Source organism: Condylura cristata, unplaced genomic scaffold, assembly GCF_000260355.1.
Source record: "Condylura cristata isolate star-nosed mole 26May11 unplaced genomic scaffold, ConCri1.0 scaffold00006, whole genome shotgun sequence".
NCBI classification, from domain to species: Eukaryota; Metazoa; Chordata; class Mammalia; order Eulipotyphla; family Talpidae; genus Condylura; species Condylura cristata.
The window spans coordinates 17,776,862-17,801,302 of NW_004567107.1; the positions used below are offsets into that span (position 1 = coordinate 17,776,862).

At 48.3% G+C, this 24,441-nt stretch overlaps 1 protein-coding gene across 4 annotated transcripts in view; it reads left to right on the forward strand.

The window, feature by feature from the left end:
* PTPN3 (protein tyrosine phosphatase, non-receptor type 3) overlaps positions 1-24,441 on the forward strand; it is a 125,236-nt gene that overhangs the window by 44,333 nt on the left and 56,462 nt on the right. For 2 of the 4 annotated variants that reach the window (XM_012721505.1, XM_004677445.2), the window contains exons 2-5: positions 12,161-12,315; positions 17,018-17,125; positions 17,202-17,244; positions 19,927-20,005. In XM_012721505.1, coding sequence (XP_012576959.1) covers positions 12,178-12,315; positions 17,018-17,125; positions 17,202-17,244; positions 19,927-20,005 — 368 coding nt within the window. In that variant the 5' untranslated portion in view covers positions 12,161-12,177. Of the gene's footprint in view, positions 1-4,770; positions 4,897-12,160; positions 12,316-17,017; positions 17,126-17,201; positions 17,245-19,926; positions 20,006-24,441 lie in introns of those variants that run through there. The other 2 variants (XM_012721504.1, XM_012721506.1) reach the window with 2 other exon arrangements.

The following is a 24,441-nucleotide window of genomic DNA, read 5'->3' on the forward strand; positions in this document are numbered from 1 at the left end:
GGTCTAGAGAATCTCATGGAAGGACGTAGAGATGCCTTCCCAGCGCCTTCAACTTCGTCCTTCCCCCAGGGAAAGGATTGGTCTTCCTGCTGGAAAAGACAGAATACAGTTATACCAGTGGCTTTGCCAAGTCACCCACGACATGCATTTTGCCAGCTGGCACAGGGCAGGTTCACCATGGATTCAGGTAGTTGGATAAAGGAGAGTCCGAGAGCCCTTGGTAGATTTTGTAGGCTTTCAAGCTCTCTCAGGGAACCAGGTACACTGCCCCCCAGGTGGGGCGGCTGGCATGCAGGGAGGCAGGCCTGGGTCAGGCAGGGGCTGGGAGGCGGGCAGGCAGCTGAGCCTCCCAGCTCCCACCCAAATCTTTCTCTCTCTGGGCTCTCTGGCTTTCGCTCATGGTCTCGCCTCTCCTGTAATTACATCGCTTGTCTCCTGTAGCCATCCTCTGTCTCTGAACGACGCGGCCCTTATACCCTGGCCTCCAGGCTCAGGTGTGCACACTTGCACAAGCACACACACTCAGACTCAGGTGTCCACAGACACACGTGCCCTGTGTCCGTGCTCCCAAGCGCCTTCTGCATTAACATGATCAAGGCCACAAGGGATAGCCAGAGGCCAGTGGTGTAGACACCTGGCTAAGTCACTTACCCTACACCTGTTTTGTCTCTTTCCTCCACATGGCAGTCTGGCCCCTCTGGTCACTGTTGGGTGGTTGCTGGGCCCACCTGGGCCCCCTTCACACATGTTGGTGCCAGTACATGCTCCCTCTTTGGGTTCTTTTGGATGCTCGAGCCTTCATCTGAACACACAGCTACAGTTATGCATCCACCAGAGCAAAGTGTCCATGGCATAGTGGCGTGTTTAATAGTGGGCCAGTAGGAAAACGTGGATTATGTGGACATTGACATGAGAACCACTTTAAAATATACCCCAAATGAGAAACGCTGTCTGTAGGCTTGCTTCACAGAACAATACTGGACACGAGCACATCCGCGTTCACCCTTCTAAGCAGCTAGTCTCCCCAGCGGTTCTCGCAACCCTCCAGGGCAGAGCTTCTGGTCTTTCATGGGAGGTAGGTTCTGTGCCTCCCAAGCCCCTGCCACAGCCATCTGGAAGAGCCCGAAGGTGTATTTGCTGTGCTGTGAGGCTGTCCTGCATCCTCCCGAAGGCTCGGACAGCCCCCACTCACCTCAAGAGCCCCCTGAGTTTACCAGTTACCCACACACCCAGACTGTCTTCATGAGATCCTTGGCTTTCTCTGGCAAGGACCTGGTAGAACTCAACCTCACTGAGAAGCCTCGCCTCCAGGGAATTGTGGGGAACCCGGCCACCATCAGGAGTCAGTCTCAAAGTCCTGGGGTGCCTAAGGCAAGTGCAGTGGAGGGGGGCTGCCTGGCCCCCTCCAAGCATCCTGGCAGGAGTGCTGTTGGTCACAGGGCAGGACAAGGGCCCAGCCCACCCCAGGGCCTCGCCTCAGGAAGTGAGGTGGCCAACTCCTGCTCTCCTGCTGCTAATAATTAACCCGGGGTGACTGCTGTGGAGCTGGAAGGGCCTTTAGACGTCATGTGCATTCCAGCCCACGCCTTTTGCAAAAGCAAGAGGAAGTCTTTGACTTCGTTCCCTCCATCCTGAAGAGACTGTCCCACATTTTAATTTTTCCGAAACCAGCATGGTCTTTGTAAACAAATTGTACTGTGGATGGTCTGTTTCTTTAATTTTTTTCTGAAACACCTGCTGAAGCAGTTGTCATCTTAGAACAGAGGGACTATGGTAACAAATCCCCATGTTTTGTTGTTACTCAGGTTTCTGGTGGTGCAGAATGATCAAGGGAAAAAAGGTTTTCTGGACCATTTTCTTCCTAAGAGGAAGTTTACCAACATGTGAGCTGTGGGGAGTGTGTGTGAAGATTAGCTCAAAGTGTAAGGAAAATCCCTTCAGTTGCTAAATCACAACAGTGATTAAGCGGGGCCTTTTGCCCCTCTGTGAATCACTCCAAACTCACCTTCCACCTAGTGACATGGGCGCTGGGCTCAGCAGGGAGGCGAGAGTGCCCGGACGCTGTGTTGGGTCCTGTTTGGAGACTGACCACCGTGCACACCTCTGAGCCCCATGGCACCATCTGTACGAAGGAACCGTGGCACCGCCCAACAGGCCCGCTCGGAATGAATGGAGTTGGGAGGGAGGGATGTGAACGAATCTGGAAGACGCCGAAGCCCTGTGGGACCCTGGGTTGCACCCCACGACAGGGAGCCTGGGAAAGCAGCCCTAGGAACGAGGTGGGTGGGAAGGGCAGTGACAGAGGCAGTGCTCATAGAAGCCAGTGTTGAGCAAGCATCTGGGGGCCGGACACAAGATCCCTGCTGCTCAGAATTTACAGTGAACAAACAGCTTAGGAAGTTTCACTTTCCACTTTCGTATCTACTTGCAAGTAGCCCAGCAAAGACTGGAACTGGCCTCACTTATTCCTTTAGACTTCCAGTTGGCCCTGGCCTGCCGGCACCCCAGGCTCCCCAGAGCCCTCAGGTCCACGTCACCGATGGTTTGTGTTTGTGCCTGCACCCCAGCTCCCCGGCTGTGGGGCTGCAGTACCAATAAGTAAGCGCAGCAACAAGATAGATTCTTTCCGTCCAGTTCCTCAGTATTGTTCTAGTCAATGATGTGGTGAGACTTGGAGTCTTTTTTTAGAGGTAATAGTTTTCTTTCATTCCCACCCCATCTTAACCAAGTCTCAAAGCCCTGGAAATCTGACAAGGTTGCATAAAAATACTTTTTATCTTGGTTTCTCAAGGCACTGGCAGCCAGCAGGGTTACTGTACCTAACATAACCTGAGATGGCTGCTCGGATTAAAACCTTGCAGGTGGAGGATTGTAGAGCTGGAAGGAGACAGAGGGCCCTAAGCTGGGAAACCGAGCTGAGAAAAATGGACGAGTGAGTTCCTGGGTCGCCTGACTGATCAGTGACAAATAGGGTGATGCTTTGGGAGGAAAGGGTGTGGGTATTTTTCTGTGTTTCCTTGAGATAAAATTATGGCGAGCGCTGCTGGTGATGAGGATTGAGTTTCTTTGGCCAGGCTGCTGCTGGCCACACACTCTTGGCCAGGACCAGAGCTGGCCGACTGATCCGGTTGTGACATTCCAGCTTCTTGGCAGGGATGCGCTGTGATTAGCACATCTCAAACCTTTCAAAGTGACTTTAGCTGTTTTCTTTTCTGAAGACTTTTGCTGCTTTTGGCTGTAAAGGGGTGGGGGCTAGAACCTAAGATAGAAATATCATCCACTAACACCCAACTGGGCGTGTCTGTGCTCTGAGGGCAAATATTAGCACAGTATTTTTGTCAAGTTTATGCAACTTGATTCATGTCCCTGTAGAGTAAATTTATTCTGTCCTGCATTCTAGTCTGTTTGGTGTCTAGTGGAACTAATCGGAGGCAGAATGAAGAGAGATGGCTACCTTGGTTTTAGGTAGAAACCACTCCATAGAAAACACATCCCATCATCCGAGTCCATGTTGAGCATTACATACTGCTTTTTGTCTGCTTTTATTCTTTATGCCTCTTTCATGGTGTGGGGCATTTTACTTGTTGTCCAAGAATGAGTTATCCATTTAGAACTATTTCCCATGAGAGAACTCTACAAAGCTACCCGTGGTAAACAAAGCTGCTTTGAGTAGAACTCACATGTACAGAAACCTAACCTTGCTTGGCCAACACTGTGTTGAAACAGAACTCATAATACAGTCTCGGTCCTGGAAGCACAGTTGCTAGAGCCAAATCGCCCTCTACAGCCTTCTCACCAAGGGTCCAAGCAGCTTCCCTGCTGGATGACCTCTCACCTGAGGCAGCCCCTCCCGGGGACGTGGGCCGCCTCAACCATTCTAAAGCCGTTTCTGCCAACGGAGGGCCACCTGTCTCATTGAAGCTTGGGGCCTGAAAAGTCATTCTGATAGTGGTAATAAGTGCAGTTGATGGGGCCCTGCTGGGGCGGGGTCACCTCATTTGAATACACATATCTCAAGTGCTTGAGACAACTTTGGGAAGCAGAGAAAGTGCCTCCCCCTTTTAAAGACAGAAGAAACTGTCTTGGGCTGAATGACCTAAGTACACACAGCAAATACATGGTTAAGCTGGATTCCAACCCATTTCTCTTGACCCCATCACACCGACCTTCCCACAGCCTCAAACCATATCCCTTGGGTTTCCTGGAGCCTCGTCTGTGGGTCTGGGGACCTACAGGGACTCAGTTGTTCCTCAGCCGCGTCTGGTTTGGAGTGTGTCTGTGTTTCTGCCCAGTCTGTGCGCGTGGTGCTTACTTTCTGCAGGGACGCTTCTCTGCCTGGAGGAGTTCTCTGTATCCAGCAAGGTTCCCAAAGCCTTCATAAACTGGCCTGCCGCTCAGCCCACCCATCATTGCTGCACCTTCCTCCGGTTACTGGGGCTCCCTGGGTTTTCATCTCCTTAGAATTGGACCCCAGCACCGCTGCCTTCCCCACCCCTGATGTGGTGCAGAACAGCTCCTGAAAAATACTGAGTGAATAAATGGTGTACTTTTATACTTTTTATGCTACTTTTTCCTCTGCCAAAGTAGTAGTAATGGGTAAAATGTAATTACACTCAAGATCTGTGGGCCCTGAAACTCCAGCCCGGGTCCGATGCGGTGATTTGGCTGCCGGCTGGGAGGCTGTGGAGATGGCTTGTCGGGTCCTAGAAGTCATTTTCCTCCTTGTTCCACCCCTGCAGGGCTGGGGCAGGTTCCTGTTCCTCCCAGGAGACAGCTAGCTGGCCTCTAAAGTTTCTGGGTTCACCAAGGTCGCCTGTAATGGGGAAAGTGTACCAGTCTCCCTTTCAAAGACAAGCTCTTCTTTGTGCCCATGCAGACTGAGAAACAGCCCTGGGGGTGAGTCCTATAAAAAAGTAACTTCTAAAAATCTCATGAAAGCAGTGCTAAATCACAAGTGTGGTCACCTCCGCAGGGAGGGTGTTGTGGGGTGGGGGGGGGCTTCTGCTGGGTTTCTTGGGAGCTTGTGATACTAAAAGAAAAATAGGGGGATTCCATTTGATAGACCCTCAAGTTTAACAGGGATGTTCACTTTGTAAGGAACAAAATCTGTATTGCAGTTTGCTAGCTCCTCATCCCTACCTTGAAAATTCAGCTCCTGGAACATGGAGATTGGTTGCTCTTTATAGTCACATTACCTCTTTCCTGAAACTGCCTGCAACTCCCACAGCATTCTTTTTCTTGCCCTTCAGGGAGCTTAAAACTACTTCTTGTTACACTCCCAGTATCAAGTATAACTTTTTATTTTGTTAGTTTTGCGAGTGTCATGGTGTCGAACCTATAAATAAACCCCGACTCCATAATAAGAAAACTATTTGACATTTTGAAGTTGTATGAGAACAAGGACACTAATTACAGGTCTCTGTTTGAATACAACTAATCCTACAAATTATCCCCCCCCCCCCCCCCCACCTACTTCCCAGGGGCGCCAGCACCAGTTGGAGAGCTGCTCCTTACAAGTTCTATGGAATTTATGATTGCACTCAGATTGTGCTTCTGGAGTAGTAGTGTTAATAATTGCAAGCTAATTTGAATATCAAACTTTTGTGAAGGTGATTTGTATGAGCTATTTTCTCCTGTTGTAGAGAATAATGTGACCTCTGAGAGTTTAAAACTTTCATAAATGACAAAATAGAAACACTTTTCAATAATGGTATTAAATACTTTTATATATGCATACGCAAGTCAAAAATTACACCTCCGTGTTCAGCTGTGGTTATTGTATTCACTAGCCGAAGCTCCCCCTTCATGAATTAGATGTTTTTATCTTTTTCTAATTTAGTAAGTAGTAGCGGTTATGCCCACATTAGAAGCTAACTGTTAAAGCAAGTTAGGGCCTATGTCTTTGTACTATGCACTGTTGTACTTTGGAAACTGAAAATGACAAGTAAGGAGGGGAGGGGACATGACAGTAGGTAGTGTTAATAAACTTGAGGGAGTTGTCATCTTAAGGGAAACATTAAATGCCATATATCAGTTGGATGGTAATTTTGCTTTCAGTTACAGTTAATTTGAAGTTAATAAGTGAAATAACACACAGAAGTGTTTTCTAAGATATATGGGTGATTCACAAGTGAGAGTTCAAGTCATCAATTTTTCAGCAGCCAGGCTGAGTTTCACTGAAAGCATTTGCAAAGCCCGGTCACCCAAAGTGCCCCATGCCTCTTCCTTTCCTTCTGACTCTCCCTTCCACCTTCTGTGGAAGGTGCACACCAGGCCCTGCTTCTGCTCTCCAAAGTGGAGACTATGAATTGTTTAGGATTGTTCTCAGTGAAAGAGTGAGCTAATCGGACTGCTCTGGAGCTAAGCCAGGTCTGGCTACATCATATCAATGGATAGACTCCTTTGAAACTGTTGTTTTCTTGTTGGGTCCTCTGGGCCATGACAGCAGTGTAATCCAGGCAGGACATAAAGACAGAGCCTGTTGCTGCAGCATAGGCTGAGTGATGGGACAGCTGCTGGCAGGAGAAACTCTAGCCCTGGGAAGCTTGTAATACTGACAGGAAAACTGACATAGGGTGTAGCTTAACCCAACCCTGTAGACATGAGAATCAAAACTGAAAGAAACCCTAGAGACTTTCTATTTGAGTGTTTTCCACTGTGTGGGCTCAGAAGGCCTGGGTTACAGCCCTCTGGGGTTCTCATTAAAAATGCAGCCTCTCCGTGACAAAGCAAGGCTGGGCCCTGGCTTGGATTCTGGATCAAGAGGATAGAAATACGCACCACCTATTAGATAAGCGCTTTGTCCTGCTGAATTTCCTCAATGCGGTAATTACTCTGTGGTTCTGAAATGTCCTTGTTTGGGGGGATGCATGCCAAACTGTTTAGCGGTAAAGGAGCACGATAGCTTATTTTCAGAAAGAAAGCCCGGATTGGGGGCGGGGGTGCAGAGAACATATGCAGCAAAATCTTAACAGTTGAATTCAGGCCAACTGGGGTTTGTAGATTTCTAGTTTTGCAGCTTTTCTGTAAATTTGGAAGAAGTTTTAAAATGCTGTTGTCTGGGATCTTACTTAGCCAGCATCTCTGTTGGTGCCCCCAAATCTTGATTTTAATAAACTTCCCAGATGAATGTTTGATCTAAGCTTAAAAACCTCATCTCAATTACTTTTTTGGGGTATCTTACAAAACATTCTTACAGTTTAATATAACCAGCACCTAGTGCTTAATAAATCCTCATCCAGACCTTTGTAAATTTTCCCTTTAGGGTAAATTTTACCCTTTAGGGTAAAGTATCCCCCTTTACCTCAGAGGCATTTAAAGAACACTTAGACCTGAATTTAGAACAGACTATTCAAAATGGTCCTGTAAGGTGCAGGCACCATTCAGAAACTGTGGCTTATACTTTCTCATCAGTACATGCTGAAGCTGTGAGTGCTGATTAGTAGAGATTATTAGGGCCCTGTTAGCCCCCTCACCCAAAACTTAACCCATTTCACACCCAGCATGTATGTGTTCATGATGCAAAAGAGCTATAAGCAGCAAAAGAGAAAACATTTCTCTTAAATACCTCAAGTACTGGTATTGAGATGCACACTTCAGTGATGTATCATCTGCTTAGTATGGCTCACAGCACATGAATGTTCATTACTTTTCTGTGGTAGATTCCCTTCCGCTCAAAAGCTATCTGTTGGGGTTTACAAATGGAAGGAGGGGAGGGAAAGGAAGAGAACTTTCCTGAGTTCATTAGCAAATCTAGAGAAAGGGAAGGAATTGAGCTACGGGAAAACCCTTTTATGTCGTGGCACTTTTTGAAAATTAGCTGAAGTGAATGAAGTATGAGGAGGGAGCATAGCCATGTTTCCCCAGAGCAAGAAGGCAGAAAGGCAGAGGGGGTTGGCAAAGTGTCGCTCTTCCTCTGGCAGCCACTAGGTGGTAGCATTGGCCTAGGTCCGCGGGATTCTAGCATCCTAAGCCACCCTGGTGCATTGTATGCCCAAAATTTGCCCACAAATTGTTTCACTTGTCAGGACAGCTTTTTTAAAACTGAAACTTCATATTCCAGAGTTAGAGGCCTATGGTGCTTATTTTTAAAATAGATATGAAATAGCCTTAATACTTTTAAAGTGTTGCTTTTTAGCTTTCTCTAATGGAGGAGTGTGGTTGCTGGGTAAATGAAGTTACCAGGCTTTTCCCCTCCCTCCCACCTTTCACCACTATGGCTAGCACCCACGGTGTAATGGACACCTGGGCCCGGAGAGCGCGCTGTGCACACATGTAGGTGTGCGTGGATGAGTGTGCACACCTGTGGTGAGAGGCTGTAAGGGCAGCGTCGCTCAGATCCGGGAAGGAGACAGCCAGAAGAGTGCTGAGGAGAAAGATGTCTGTCCCCTGATTCTACACTAAAGGCCTGTGCCGATCTACCAAAGGCTCCAAAAGCATCTTTTTGTCTGCAAGGAGCAACCATGAACCTACCTGGCCTGGGGTGGTTGCACAACAGTGGTCCTCTTCTCCTGTCTGTGGTTCACTGGCCAGGTCGACATGTACAAGGAGCCCAGGGCAGACGGGAGCTCTGGTGTCCCGTGTCGGGCCATGGCGCGTGTGGCCCGGTGCTCCTGCTTCTGGCTCTCTGAGGTTGGAGAGCAGCCGGTACCCATAACGAGCACTCTTTACCTTTAGCAAGGTAATAAATTATAAAAATATATTAATTTTTATTTTACTAAAATTTTTAAAACTGTAAGAAAAATGTTAAGAGATGGGACATTTCTGTCTGTCTGGTATTTGAAATCAGGATTGCCTGCAAAATCCAGAGTCCACAATCAGCACCTGGTGGTATCGGAAGCTTCTCATTGTGACTAACATGCCTTTCACTGAGTACCTAGTGTGTGTACACCAGTGTCTGCAGCGTGTATTGGTTCCCTTCTGTGTGTAAAGTGAGGTGTTTTCTCTTTGTGTCATGTGCCTTACGAGTAAAATCTTTGATAGCGACTGTATCAAAGTCAAACCTCTAATGTTGCTATGCAAAACAGATTCTAAGGCTGCGCTGTTTGATTTTAAAAAACACACATGGACAAGCCTGGCTCCTGGGCTGTAAAGTGCATCAGCTACAGCTGTGGTCACATGTGGTTGGAGCACCCCGAGTGTGCCTGGGTGGGTTGTGGCTTTAGAATTAAGAGGTCCATAAAGGAAGCCATGGCAAGCCCGAGTCCCCAGTGGCTCTGGCCCAGGAAACAGGGCAGTTTCTCACTCAGCATGCATAGTCCTGACCAGACTGTTGTAGCGATCACTGCAAGACAATCTGAAAACCCCACGTGGCTCAGTTATGAGGCTCAGTTATGTGGTTGCTCAGTACCAGGTGGGCTTGTGTCAAAGTCAGCTTGGGAACAGTCATGGGAAGGCCAGGCCTGCAGCTTTTATGAGTATGTATTTACGACATGGTCCTCAGGTGTCAAGCAAGCCTTATGTAACATATCGATCGGAAGAAGAGAAATCATACCCCTTCCGTGTTGCGGGTATCCTTTGTCAGCTGGATATGGGATTCTGCTACTTAATCAGGCTAACTGCATACTTGCCACTGGTACCCACGCCAGTGCTGCCAGACTGAGCCACACAGGTGAAGAAAACCAGCACCCAAGGTTGATGCAGCCGCAAGTGACTTCCCTTTGCGGCTCCTGTCTGAGTGTCTCATCTGGAACTAGCCCATCCTTGTGCTTGTACCTGTGGACAGTTGCTCAGATTACTCAGTTCATTTGCCAGATCTGACCTGAGGGTCCCTGAAAACCCAACCCCTACTTGCTGGCTGCCTGGAGTAAAAGGCATCTGTGCCACCCCTCAGCGCTGCATCACTGTCTGCAGATGGGACAGGGCAGCGACTCTGCCACTTCTGAAGATCCATGCTGGCTGAAGTTCTACTGGATAAAGAAAGTGAACTCACCTGAAATTCTTAGACGAGGACTTGCAGATAAATTTGACATTTCCAAATTAATAGCACTAAAGCATTATGGAACACATTTGTTGTTTTTTGATAACTTTTGGCATTACTCAGAAATGCATCTCTGCTTCTGATGACATTTTTATTGGAAAGGGCAAGGTGGAGGTGGTGGGGTGGGTGGAATTTTACAAGAGGCTGAATAAATTTCTACTGTCAGCCCCAGGAACTTTTTAAATGATTTGAGATTCCCTATCTGCAAAACCAGCCTGCTGCCTGGAGCACTTTAACTCAGTAAGGGCCCAGGTACCCCCTTCCCTGGCTGGACCTTCTAGAGGACTTATCTCCTTGGTGATTCACTCCCTGCGGCCAAGTTGTGCCTCCAGGCGCTGCTGAGGCTTGCTCAGCAGACCAGTTTTGTATCCTGGTGAAGCTCAGTATCCAGTGGGAGAAGCAGATATCAAATAACTACATCACCAGCTATAAAGGGGAAATTGCAGCGAACACTATAGAGCAGCACCTTTGACACAAGTGAGTGGTTGGGGACACCAGAGAGGGCTTCTCTCAGGAAGTAAAGCTTGCACTGAGCATTGAGACCTGAGTAGGAGTCAGGTTGAAGAGGAGCAATAAGGGTTTTCCATACAGAATGCTGGCGCAAAGACCCAGCTCATCAGACAGTGCAGCAAATGAATAAAGAACATTAAACTTCTCTGAAGCCCTTCATCTTTATCTGCTCGTCCACCAGCTCATCAGATTTGCTCCTCTCGGCCCCCCACCTGCTTGTCTGCACCCCTTTCAAATTTCATCTGCCATTCCACAGCTGCGTTCAGCGATACAATCACTCCCCTTTCCCTGAATAGACCTTGGTCAGATTTTAAACTTCCCTCTACTTCCCTCTTCATAGGTCTATTTTTAAGGAAAATGTTGAAATATGTGTGTAAGTCATGAGGTGGAGCCTGATGAATTTCCAAATTGTCGGCCCCCAGGGGCTCTTCCTCCCTCCTCCTGGAGGTGGCCACTAGCCTGTCCTCTGTTAGCAATGATTTGTTTTGCCTGTTTCTGAACTTATGTAAATGGCGTTGGGCAGTCGGTCACTTATTGCGTCTGGCTGCTTTCCTCAGCGTGTTGGAGGAATTCACGTTGCATCTAACAGCAGTGGCAGTTTCCTTCACCGAGAGGTTGTGCCGGGAGGCCTGTACCGGTTCAGCCTTTCCAGTCTGGGCTGTTAGGAGATTCCGGTGCTTGTCTTTTAGTGAAGGGATGTTTTCTCTCAGAGAAATGATGTCACTGCATACGCACAGATCGACGTTAGTGGTTACTGCCAGTAGATTACCCCAAGCAGTTGCGCTGATGCCTTCTCTCTGGCGGGGCTGGGGTGCAGGCTGCCCCACACCCTGGTCAGCTCTTGGTTTTGCCAGATTTCATTGCAGCCCTTCCAGTGGGCATGTAGGGCTTTGTTTCTCCTCGACCACTAATGTGGTTCCCATTTTTAGCTGGTGGTTTGTCTCTTAGCTATTTGTAAGATTATATAAAGATACAGTCTTCATTAATCTATGTTACAATATCTCTGTGAGGTTCTTTTTTATTCTTTTAAATATGGTGGTATTTTTTTTTTAAGATTTATTTATTTATGCATAAACTGGGGTGTAGGTCACAGGTGCAGGGGGAGAGTTGTGAGACAGATACAAAGTGGGGAGCACCACAGGTGGATCTACTGAGGCACACTGCTGAGGGGAGCAGCGGGCAGGGCAGGAGAGGTCTGCTGTGCCATGTGGGTCCCCTCCCTGGCCAGGGATCGAGCTCAGGCCACAGTGATGAGTAGTGCTGAGACTTACCCCCTAGGCCACCAGGGATGCCCTGCTATGCATTTTGATTATTATCAAATGTAGTTTGTAGTGTGTCTTAGGGTAGAATACAAAAATATCTAAGGTACAAATAAAAATGGAAAACCTAGGAAATTAGAACTGGACCAAGGAGATAGAAAACACACAAATAAATGATATGATTCTTTAATCGTGTGATAATTTATCGTGTGATAATTTATCATGTGATAATTGAGCAATAAATTCTGCGTAGAAGTAAAAACTCAAATGGAAACATGGACTTTATCGGGTCTCATGATCTGGGTTCCTGTGAAGATCAGAGCCACGGGACAGAAGGCTGCGTGGACTGAGGTCCGTTCACCTGTAGCTGCTGATCTGCTTGGCAGCGCTGACAGCTCTGTCTTCCTTACAGGTCATTCAGCGATCGTTATGACCTCCCGGTTACGTGCGTTGGGTGGAAGAATTAACAACATACGAACCTCAGAATTACCCAAAGAAAAAACTCGATCCGAAGTCGTCTGCAGCATCCGCTTTTTAGATGGCTTGGTACAGACCTTTAAAGTTAATGTAAGTTCTCTGACTTGAATTTTTTTTCTGAATTGATGACCCTAAGGAAGCGTTTTCATCTCTTGGCTAATTAAAATGAAGGAAAAAATTATGCTACAATAAAAGCTTGAGGTATGCAACCTTGTATGTTGAGCTTGGATTGGCAATGACCTCGAGTACTTTGCTCTCCTCCTTGCCTGGCCTGGAGTGGACCTGCCCTTTCCCGGGCGGGGAACTGAATGACTGAGGTGTTACTATGTCTGTGACAGCATCCACTTCCTGGGCTAGTGGCGTCCTCGCTGTCATGACGGCCCTCACAGTAGGTTCTGTGCCACTTTTCCAACTGGGCTCCTGTAGGGCGGGAGTGAGGGTCTGCGCCTACCTGACATGTGGCTGGCGCACGGCAGATGCTAGTGAAGAGTGCAGGTGGTGGGGGACAGTATTAGCCTCACAACTGGCTTCTCACCCTTCACGACCATGGCAGAGCAGGCCTGGAAATGAGGGCTCATCTCAGTCTCAGGCCAGGCGTACCTTGTTTGAACAACCCCTCCCCACGGCCCTACCCATCCCAGTCGGCATCCCTGGGCAAAAGCCCGTAACCTTTGCCTGCCTCTCCCATTCTCTGGCCAGTCCTAAACCCTGGACTGGCTGCGAGCATCTGCTCCCTTCTGGAACGTTCAGTGTACAAGGAGATGGGGTGTGAGAAAGCTGGGGGTAATGAAATCCATAATTTAAAGGCTAACCCAAGGTGGTCCTTTGTTCTTCTGCTTGCCTCCTGCTCACCAGGTCACTCTGGACCTTGATGGTTGGCAGATAAGGGGGGAGGGCAGTGTGAAGTCACTCACAGTGGATGCTGTTTTCTCTGTCCTGGCCCAGGGACAGGACAGCTGCCCAGGGGGTGGCACCCCCCCCCCCACCTCCCCATTAGTGAGCAAGACTTAGACTGGAAAAGTTACTAAGGATGTGGGTCTGTGGGGTCCTTGCCTGGCACAGAGTGGAAGGGGACAGTGGAGAGGGTGCTTCCTCAAATTTCTACCCCACTCCCCACCTATTTCCATACCAGCCCAGGTCTGTTCCTAAGGACAGGACAGGGGCCATGTTTTTTTGTTTTTGCTTTTTTTTTTTTGCAGGTGGGAAACTTACTCTAATAAGCAGGAGAAACCCCAACTAGGGAATGCAATTGTCTAGTTATTTCTCCAAAATCTAATTGGGGACATAGAACCCATTCCTTCAGTCACTTGGATGAGAAGCATATGCTGGGAATGCACTATCAAAAAGTACTTTCTGCAATGCCAGAAATGTTCTCTATTCACACTTAGTACAGCAGCCACTGGCTCCTTGAACACTTGAAATGTGACTGGGTTTTTTAAAACTTTAATTAAACTTCAAATAGTCTTGGAGCACATGGCTTCTTTTTGCATAGTATGGCCCTAGCGAATATTTCATTGAGTAACTTGACATCATCTAAGAGGCCTGTTGGGATAGACTTACTGTGCTTTCTGGGTGTTTGAAGCATGTTCTCTAGTGGTGGGACCTGAGAATATGCATTAGACATGCAGTCTTGATGTAGCGTTACAGTTTGAAGAACCACTGATGTTAGGGTCTTTGGTGAAGTCGTGCATATTTCCTTCGAAAATCAGGAGCTTTGGTTCTAACAAATTTTGTGTCTTACCTCCTTTTGAAGTGAGCTTCCATAGAATTTTATGTTTAAACAAAAGCTGCAAACATCACAAATGTCTCTTCCAGATGCTGTAAACTAACAGCTTAGTGTATGTCTGGCTCTTGTGTTAGTTAAAATGTTTGTTTTCCATCTTGGAGCTAGTCTTCACCTCCAAGAATCCATCCTAGGGAGAACATGAATATTTAATTTAAAAACCTGACTCACTGAGCACCTACTGCCAGCAGGGCTTGGCAATACCTATGTGGCAGGTTTGACTAGGGTACAAAAACTACAGTGGTTAGGTTCTCCCTAGTGGCTTAAGGGGTTAAGTCTCAGCACAGTGAAACTATCTGGATGTAGCCCCTGCAGGACAAGTTCCATCCCCAGCCAGGAGCTGTCTCAAACTGTGCAGCAGACCTCTCCTGTCCCATTCAATGCTCCCCTCAGCAGTGTATTTCACTGGATCTGCCTGTTCTGCTCTCCACTGTCTGGTGAATCCTCTCATCCCCTGCACTTCTGGTCTACACCCCAGTTCTTGGATGCATAAATAAAATCTAAAAAAAAAAAAAAAAACACTGGTTAACAAAACAGCAAAATCCATGTGCTCTCAAAGCTGACACCCCAGGGGGAGTAAACAGACCATAAACAAATGGGTGCTGTGTCTGGAGTGGAGTGAGCAAGGTGTTGTGGGAGAGCAGACTGTGGAAAACCTTGTGAGTCAACTGGGGGGCATGCACTTTAATTTTGAGTGAGGAAGGAAACAATAGATTAGGGCAAGATCTGACATAGTCAGGGTGCAGTATCACTCAGTACCCCCCGTTTATTTTGCACAGGGTAGGGGAGAGGCACAGCTAAGGGGCAGGAGAGGATGATCATTGCCTGGGTGGCTGTGGGGCCGGAAGGGAGGAAACCAAGTCTGGAAATTTTGAAAATGGGGTCTAGGAGACTTGCTGACTGGTGGGGCCTGTGCTGTGAAGTGTCCCAAAGGCGACGCCAGGGATTTGGCCTGAGCCACTGGCAAGATGGAGTTTGCCGTTTACAGAGAGGGCAAAGGACACAAGAAGGTGGAGAGAGCCAGAGGTCCGGCACCTTGAGTTCGAGTTGCCCGTGAAACTCATCAGTGTAGAGATGGAGTTTGGTTTCGGAGTGGAGTTAGGAATTCAGGAAGGGTCTGGCCCAAGTGGGTATGGCCAGAGTAAGGCTAGGATTTCCAGCTGTGAGCAGTGAGAAGAGAGGAGACTCGGTGTACAGGTTGGAGAGAAGAGGAATGGGCAGTGACAGAAACAACTGCCCGGGGAGATACGGAAGTAGAGCATATTTCAAGGAGCCACGAGCCCCGTGAATTGGGAGAAGGAACGCATTTTGCAAGGGCAGGCCCACATAAAGCCTCGGGACAGAGCCGCGGGTCCTACAGAGGCTCCCAGAGGGGTGACTCACTTGAAGTGGGCCCCTTAGAGTCCCCACTACTTTGGATTTCAGCTCCTTTGGAGAACCCAGAGAGTCGTGCGGAGCAGACACAGGAGCGGATAGGTCGCGCACTGCGGAGAGAGGCAGTGTAGTAGGGCAGGCGTTGGCAGCCGACCCACCTGAGTCAGGCTGTCAGACCATCCCTGGCTGACGGTTCCAGCCGCAGAGCCGCCCCTGGCTCAGCCGCGGGCCGGCCATGGCAGCTCGGCCACACTGGTGCAGAGATTAGAGATCCCCTATGAAAAGCTCAGAGGATATCGTGTCTGGCTCCTTGCACACTGCAGTAGTTAATCTATATTAAACCTAACGTATCATCACATAGAAAAATAATGTCAGCAAGAGGAGCAAACAACTCTTTCACACATCAAGGTGGGCGGTGTGTGTCATTGTTGAGAATGCATGGACCGGCCGCGCTTTCTGTCTTGATTCCTGTGATGGAAGGTGGAGACCCGGGAAGCAGGAGGGAGCAGCAGGGTGGCCCCTGGCAGGACAGGGGATGAGCGCCTGAGCTGGGCGTGTCTCGTGCTGCCACACTTCAGACCAAGCACTGAGAGGCCCTGCCAGAGTGGCCGCCGCAGGGGCTGACCGCTATTCAGCTCGCCTCGTCCTTGTCACGGTGACCTATTTTAAGGTGTATTTTTGCTTGCAGGCACTCAAAAAAAAAAAGCTACCTGTGCTTATTCTATACAGTCTATTTCTGACTCCTATTGTCCTTAAGCTAAATGGGGTTTCACCAAAGGGGTCCTGAGAAGTCTGCCTGTTAAAGTAGGAGGTCTGGTGTCCCAAACGCACCCCACTGCTGGCCACCCCCGCGCCTTTCTTAATGCCTGGCCCTCTGCTCACCTTTTGTTGGTTCCCACACCTGGTGGAAGGTGCCTCTTAGCCCTGCATCCTCCTGAGCCAGGTCAGGGGCGCTTCCCCTGGCCCCCGAGTTGCATTGACCCCTTGCCCGCGGCTGCTGCTGGGAGGGCTGCGGGTAGACAGTTCCCTGCCTGTCCAGCCGCGGGCCTCCACCGTCAGCCCTGACCTTGGGGTGAAGTGTGGGCGACCATCCCCAGGGGCATCTCACTTAGGGAACGGGGAGCAGGAGCTGGACAACCCCACAGGGTAGCCCTCGCCAGACCACTTTGAGGTTCTCTGGAAGGGACTGGAGTGTTCCAGGCCTTCCTTCTTCCGTCACACGGCTCGTGGCATGTTCCCTGTACACATGCATGACTTCTGAGGCACGAACAGAAAGCGACTTGGGACTAATAGCATTTTGCTGAGGATGATCTGTGGGTAGGTCACGGAGACTTGTCATTGTGATATCCGCATTTTCAACACGAACCTTGCCACTTGGGAATTTCAGCTAAGGGGAAGGGAGAAGTCTTAGAACATTAAACTCCTATCATCCTAAATCATATTTGTGCTGTTCTTTTCCTTAGCTCTGCTTCCTGTATGTGTTATATGGCTTCTTCACTCGAAATTTATTAAATCATCTTTTTGTGGGACAAACTCTCTCAATGTTCTCACTCCTTTAATGGCCATAGGATTTTAACCAATTGTTCTTAATGTGTCTTAAAATTTTGCTGTCTTGGCATTTCCCCCACCCCCCAGAAACAAGACACTGGTCAAGTTCTTCTGGATATGGCACATAACCACTTGGGCGTGACCGAAAAGGAGTATTTCGGCTTGCAGCGTGACGACGACACAATGGAGTCTCCCGTGAGTGACGTCCCTTTAAGATTTGCTGGACTCCTGCATGGCTTGGTGTTATATCTTGTGTTTTCTTACCCAACAGAGATGGCTGGAATCCAGCAAACCCATCCGGAAGCAATTAAAAGGTGGGTGTGGCCTTCTCAGTGTGGTTACACCTTAGTGTGAGTGTGGCACAGCCCACATCTGTCCCCTGCGCCCTTGACATGTGGCACCTGGGCGCCAGGTGGCCCCAGAGGCAGGGCAGGGGTGAGCAGATTTCCCCAGCTGACTTCACAATGAGCAGAGATGCTTCCAGATAAGTCTCCAGGTGCTGCACTAGGGAAGGAAGGAAGGAGGCAGCGAAGAGCCCAGGGAACCCACTTTCTTCTTGCAGGGAAGGAAGTGGAAAGAGACCAACTTCCTTTACCCTCTTGAGAGAGCCAGGGTGGAAAAGAGAGACAGACAGCCATCCCCCTAGAATTCTCTAGCACGACTTCATTCACCGGAAATGAAGGCGTATTTCGTAATGTCACACAGAGAACACAGCTCATCAGCCGTGAGTGCGTCCCAGGGCTGAGGCCAGCGCCTGGTCAGGCGGACACCTTGCCCACCTTCTGTCTGCTTCTTTTCTCAGCCTGGTTTTCCGACACTGCTCTCTGTTTGTCTTTTTGCACCTTCTGCCCCAGATGGGTCTGGCTGACCTCCAGTGCTGTATGCGCTCCTCTTTGTCCTCTCTCCTCTGTTCCCTCTGCTGAAGAATGCTGTTCTCTCCCATCGTCCTCTGCCCCAATCTTGCCATCGCCAAAGCTACTCAGATCCCTTTCCCTCTCCTACTACAAGCTGTGACTCCCTTATATTTATCACTGCCTGAGCCCTGGCTCAGAACATGTTCTTCATGTAACAGTTAGTTGCTCTACCTGCTCTGCAGAATGCAAGTGCTTGAAGTTAGGGCCCTTGGCACATCCTCTCTGCACCCCGGTGGTGCCCTTTATACAGGACATGGCCTGGGAATGGTGCACACAGGTGGGTCTTGACACACAGATCTGCATATTCATGATGCTGCCACATGCCCCCACTCTTCCTGCATCGAGGTGAGAAAGGTAGAGACAGGTAACCTTGGTTCTGCTCTCTCTGGAGTCTGTCCTTCGCATGCGGAAGAATCCACACGAGCCACAGAGCATTAGCCAGGTGAATACCTGCACCTCCGCCATTTCAGTTCTCAGAGGGTACGCACAGAGGTGATGTCATTCACTCCCTCACCAATTCATTGATTCAATAAGCGTGTCTGAGCTCCTGTTCTGTCAAGGTCTGGGCAGAGAATCTGGCCCAAATCAGATTTAGACCCTGTCCTCAAGGACTCCCAGCCAAAGGTGGTGCTGTAGACAAGAGAAAAGAAAGTTCCAGGCACTGAGCACATGCAAGGGTGCTCTAGGTGCCCAGAGTGGGGGGAAGATAAGGGGTGTGCCTGGGCATATCAAGTCATAGATGGGGCGGGAGCCCAAGGGCATGCCAACGCAGTGAGAGGGCACCCCCACCGGCGTTACAGGGTCACCCTCTGCTACTCGGCACCTTTTCAGAGCTGTGCTGACAGAGTTACACCGTTGTGTCTGCACAGCCAGAGAAAACAGAAATCACCAAAGAAGGGGACAAGCAGACCAGGATGAAATGATGTAGAGAAGGGGATCAGTGAGGGGAGTGGGTGCAGTTTCAGAGGGCAGGAAAGCCCAGAGCACAGGTGAGCCGGCGACTGTTTCCAGGTGCTAGAAAGGGGTGGATCCACCTAGAGAAAAGGATGAGATGTTGGCAACACAATCTGATCACCTCAGGCGGCCAAAGAAATGAACTGATTTTAAGTCGATCGACTCTTGGTGGCATTGTGGAAAGCCATATTTAAGTGTAATTGTGTCATGTAGGTCAATACATTAGTCACTTTTGAAATTCACTTTGCAATGCAAAGTGTAAACTATTTTTTGGTACTAAAATGATTTTGAAGTGTGGTGGAACAGAATCAGAGGCCTTGGTGCCTCCGTTCAGTCTTGTCAACACCGGTGTGACCCCAGGCTGGTCCCCGCATCTGGGAGCCCGGGGTTCATCAGTAGACGGGGCTGTCTGTGGCAACCACCCTGCTCAGTTGTGGTGCGGTTTAACTTAAAAAGTGCTTGAAAACGTTTGAAAAGTATACAGTTGGAATGGGTGCCAGGGATTATGTCTTTGTGGATTTCATATGATCTGCTGATTCAAGGATTAAAGAAATTCCTAATACAGGAAATGGAGTGCTTTAGCTGAGCACATCCCTAAGTGAAACCTGTGGAAGGAGGTGAGTAATGGCTCATTCTGTGCTGATGTGACAAAGATAGTTTACTTCTTGTGCACTTGGAGGTTTCTGAATGATCATTTAACAATGTGCTCCTTTTGTGAAACTTGTCCTTTAAATGATGGAAAAGACTTTGGTCTGAAAGTCCATCACTTAGGGGAGTAGCTGCTATATGTACAATGACTTTTTTTTTTTTTTAAAGATTTATTTATTTGTACATACAGAACTGGGGTACAGGCCAGGGGCTCAGGGGCGGCGAGAGGCTTCACCAGAGACAGAGTGGGGAGCAGGACAGGCAGATCGACAAAGTACACTGCTGAGGGGAGCAGCGGGCAGGTCAGGAGAGGTCTGCCTCGCCATGTGGTCACCTCCGGGGCAGGCGGGGATCGAACTCATGCAGAAGTGACTTTAGCTTCTTAGTGCTGTGCTTTAACCTGCTGCGCCACCAGGGAAGGCCCTGTACAATAACTTTTTTAAAGAGGAAAATCTAACTTATTCTTGACATCTGTTGCAGGAGGTCCCCCCTGTACTCTGCACTTTCGAGTAAGATTTTTTATACCTGATCCCAGTTCACTGCAGCAAGAACAAACCAGGTAATAACATTGTTTAAGCTTTCTGTTTAGTATGCAAAAAATGTGTGTCCACTGAAAATGTGCTCTTTATTTTATCATTGTGGCCAAATACTTCATCTGGGGATGACTACACTGATGATTATGATCCAAGTGAAAATTGGGGGGTACGCTTACTGAAATCGTAGCTGGCGGATTAGCTTTCAGTCTTGGGCCTGCTTCTGTCTCCTGATTGGCACAATCCCCGGCACACTCGCCTGCCCTCCCTCCGCCTCCTCCCCTGCACCTGTGCTGAAAGCATGCAGAGTCACTTTCTACTCAGGCAGGCGCGTTTGGAAGACAATTTTGTAAAACAGTCATCTACTGACTGGATTAAAAAGATGTGGTACATATACACCAAGGAATATTACTCAGCAACCAAAAAAAAATAAGCACATGCCTTTCGCAGCAACAAGCATAGGCTGGAAGGGATCATGCTTAGTGAATAAGCCAGAAAGAAAAGGAAAAATGCCAGATGGTTTCACTCATAGCAGGAGTGTAAAGGACCAGGCAAGAAAATACTAATAATAATGAACAACTATATATCAGAGCCATTTTACAGGGGTGGAGTGGGGAATGGGATCAAAAATGGGAGGGGTGGGGGAGTGCCCTGGACTATGGTGATGGCACATGGGTGATATGGTGGTGGGAAGCCCACGGGGATTACAACTGAGATGGAATGAGGCACAAAATGATGTAAAAATAAAATATTATATTATTATTTTAAAAGTCATCTACATATCAAATATATAGGTAGGTTATAGGTGATAGGTTATATGTAGGTTATAACTGAGCTACTGGAATTGAAACTCTTTAGAATAACAAGTCTCTGGATTAAGACTTCTCAATCAGATCCCTAGATGGTAAGAGCCAGAAAGGAGACTAAGAAGAAGGACGCAGCTTCTCTCCTGGGTGAAACAAGTATAAGCAATATGTGAACCAGATGAGGGGAAAAGCACAGCCCTTGGGTTGTTTACCCTCCTGGGGATCTGTTGTCCTGGTCCTGGCTCTGTACTGGCAGGTGGGTGTCTGGGTGGGGATTATTATGGATTACTGTTTTCTGGGTGGGGAACAGAAGGGCGGGGAGGGTGGGCACAGAAAAGTTGTTGCCTTTTGAACTCAACCATGCCTGTAGTTCCCCTCCCCTAGGGCAACATTAAGTCCTTTTCATTTTTCTTAGGGAGGAAAAAAAAGCAGTAGACGTTCAGGATCATTGATTCTCTCCTGTGCTCACTGTGGCCAGGACGCCATTATTTGAAAGGCAGTATTAACTCAGCTCTCTGTCTTGATTTTTTTTTTTTTGTAATGGTAATCACATTTTACTCTTTGATATGTTTAATTATCCCTTTTTTAAATTTTTTAATATGTTTAAAGGCCAAATATCAGCGTGTATTTCTCTTCTTACCCTTTTTTGTGCACCTCTTCCCTCTGTAATAGTGAGAACTGGCAGTCCAACCTCGTTTACCTTTAAGGTTAAATCTTAAGCCAGTGTAAGAGGGGGCAGTACACACGTGCCGTGCCTTTTCCCCACAATGGCTCCCGGTGATAGTGGGCTGAGGGGTGGTGGGTCAGGGCGTCAGCCTCTGTGTGCAGAATGGTAGCATCATCTGTAAAACAGTGTGATTTCCCCAGGCCGCTACAACTATCAAGTGCTGTTCAAAGGCTGTTTTAGAAACAGGCTGATGGATTATATGTGTCCCATATATGTCTGTATAGACATAGGAGAGTGTGTATGTGGCTTTTTAATTAGAGCCCCACATTGTAAAGCATCTTTTGCTTCATAGCACAGGACATGCATATATGTAAATTACTCAAGCAAACATTTCATAAAACAATAGTAAGTGCAAAATACTTTCGGGTTTTCTATTCTATTTCCTCTTTTTTTAAATGCCAACTCTGGCCCACCTAAGTCCTCTTTACTACCACCCAAATGTGGACTGGGCTCCCTGGGCTTAGTGACTGGCACCATCATTGTGTCTGCTCCCTGCTCTCTAAGCCAGTGAACTTGAGGCCAGCTAATGCCGACATTCCCTTACGGTGCCCTGTGGGTCACTGGCTGCCTACTTCTGTACCTCATGGGGAAGAAGCTCATGGCCTCTAATAGCTGATAGAGCTCCTCTGGCCTCCCTGTCGCTTGAGGGACATTTGAGGAAATGCTGGGACTTGACGATGGAGAGAAGCAGAGACTGCTTCATTTCTGCATGCGTTGTCATGGAAAGCAGGAGTCAGACATACTTGGTGGTGTCATTGTGGCCAGTGGGTGGAGGCAACACAGGCAGCTTTCAAGATGAGTAACAGACTCATTTCTGTTCCCAACCTAGAACTGGATAAAATTCAGTCTGTCCACGTCCCTCCTAAAACCCACTGGTTCAGGACTGACTTCTCAGCCATGCCTGTTGCCCCACCGCCCTCACAGTGTGGAGTGGAGAGCAGTGGGCACCCCCTGGAAGTTGGGCAGCAGGAGCTGAGGCAGTAGCCACCCCCACGTCTCCTAGAAAGCTGTTGAGGAGCCAGGACCTCGAGATCTTTGACTGATGCCGGGCACGCCTTCCACCGCGAATTCATACGGCTTTTGTTGTTGTGTTCTGTTTACTTAAATGAAGACTTCTACCAGTTTTTCTGGCACATAATAGCTTATTAAGCCCCAGCTCTGTAATCTATTCAAAAGTAAGATCATTTTTTTAGAGAGATTCCACCTTTAAGAGTCAGAGGAGTATGTAGTATCAAGTAGTTCCTGTTCTCTGTTTAAAAGTCGAGGCAGGGACAGTCATTTGCTTTTTCCTGAAGTTGAAGTCATGAAGGGGTATGCCCATGATGGTGTTTCTCAAGTTAGGCACACCCGTCTTCCTTTAGTCTAGTGGTTAAGTAAGTGTCTCCTTTGTCATGAGCCTCCACAACTGCTGTTCCTGATAAATTTAGATCATTCTAAACAGAATTTCATTGCCTGGCAGCCTCAGAATTAGGCTTCTCAAGGCCCCCAGAGTGGGGCTCACTCCACAATACAGATCTGGAATTGGATCTGATGTTGTGGGGAGACTCAGAAACCTTGCTGACCTGGTGACGAGGTAGCGGTGGTCTCCAGGCTCATGTCTTAATTTATATCCCTAGGAAGATACACTGATTAGCGGGGCTCATGGGTGAAAGCCTAGATTTACCATGGGACTGGCTGCAATTCTCTCCCTTCTCTTCTTTCTCTCAGTAGCATTATAGAAGAGAACACTTAATTCTGGTTGATTGTCAGCTTGAATAAACATAGAAACAAACTAGAAAGGGCTGATTATGTCCTCCTAGGTGGAAAACATCAAGCTTCCAACGTGGAATAGACTCGAGTCAGCAAATGATTGTTAACTCATCTCGAGGCTGGTGTTCAACACATTGTGGGTAGTTGATGATAATTATGGTTGAGTTATATAATAACAGAGCTTTCAGTCATTAGGAGCATAAGAAATTTGTAGCATAGTCAGACTTTTTTCATAAATCAGTGCCCAGGTTAAAATAGAGAAGCCATCACTGACTCCACGTTATCATATCCGAAAGCCAGTTTCTCATCTATCAAAACAACAAAGGAGCTAGCAGTGCCTACCTCAGGCTTGTCACAGGCTGGAGTGAGACAGTAAGCGGTGAAATGCTGTGCACGCAACCTAGACCTCTGTGGATAGGCGGTTTTAATATCATTTGAAGCATTTAGACGATGACTTTTAATGGTATAAATTTGAAGGAATAGTGAGACTGATTTGTTCAAATTGCCAAAACTGTCTCTCCTGCCCCTGGACCTTTCTCCTGTGTCTAGATTATATTTCAAGAAGTTTCCCTTTTATCATCTTGGCCAGACACTGGAATGTCTATCCCATCTGAAATCCATGTTTTAAAAAAGAGTGAGAGCTCAGAGCCAAGTGTCACATGTAGGCCGCGTCCGTCCCTAAATATAACAGTCTCCAGGGCACAAGGTGTGTCCAGGCCTTGTGCCCCCTGGACGCCCCCTGGATGGAGGGGCAGCTTCACAGGATGAGGGCTGTGATGACTGGCCAGGCTCTGCCTGCCAGTCAGCCCTGGGTTCTGAAGTCCCATCACTGGAAGCTCCCAGAATCCCGCCTAAGGCTATGGCGACTCATAGTTGACTGATGTTTATGCTTTTGCTTGAGCACCCACAGTTCTGGGACACAGGGAAAACCCAGCTGGGTGCTTGCACCCCAGCCAAAGAGGTATCTTCACAGACCCTCCTCCTCACAGCAACTCCATACAGAGGGGACGTGGGTGTACAAATGCCATGTTCAGAACAGCGGCCCGCCAGTGTGTGTGGGCGCCTGTGCAGAATGCCTGTGGGTCCTGGTGCTCTCAGACACTCTCTGAGCTTGATCTGGAAGTTCAGGCTGAGTGTGGCGTCACTTGCTGGCAACAGTATGGCAGGCTGCGGATGCCCC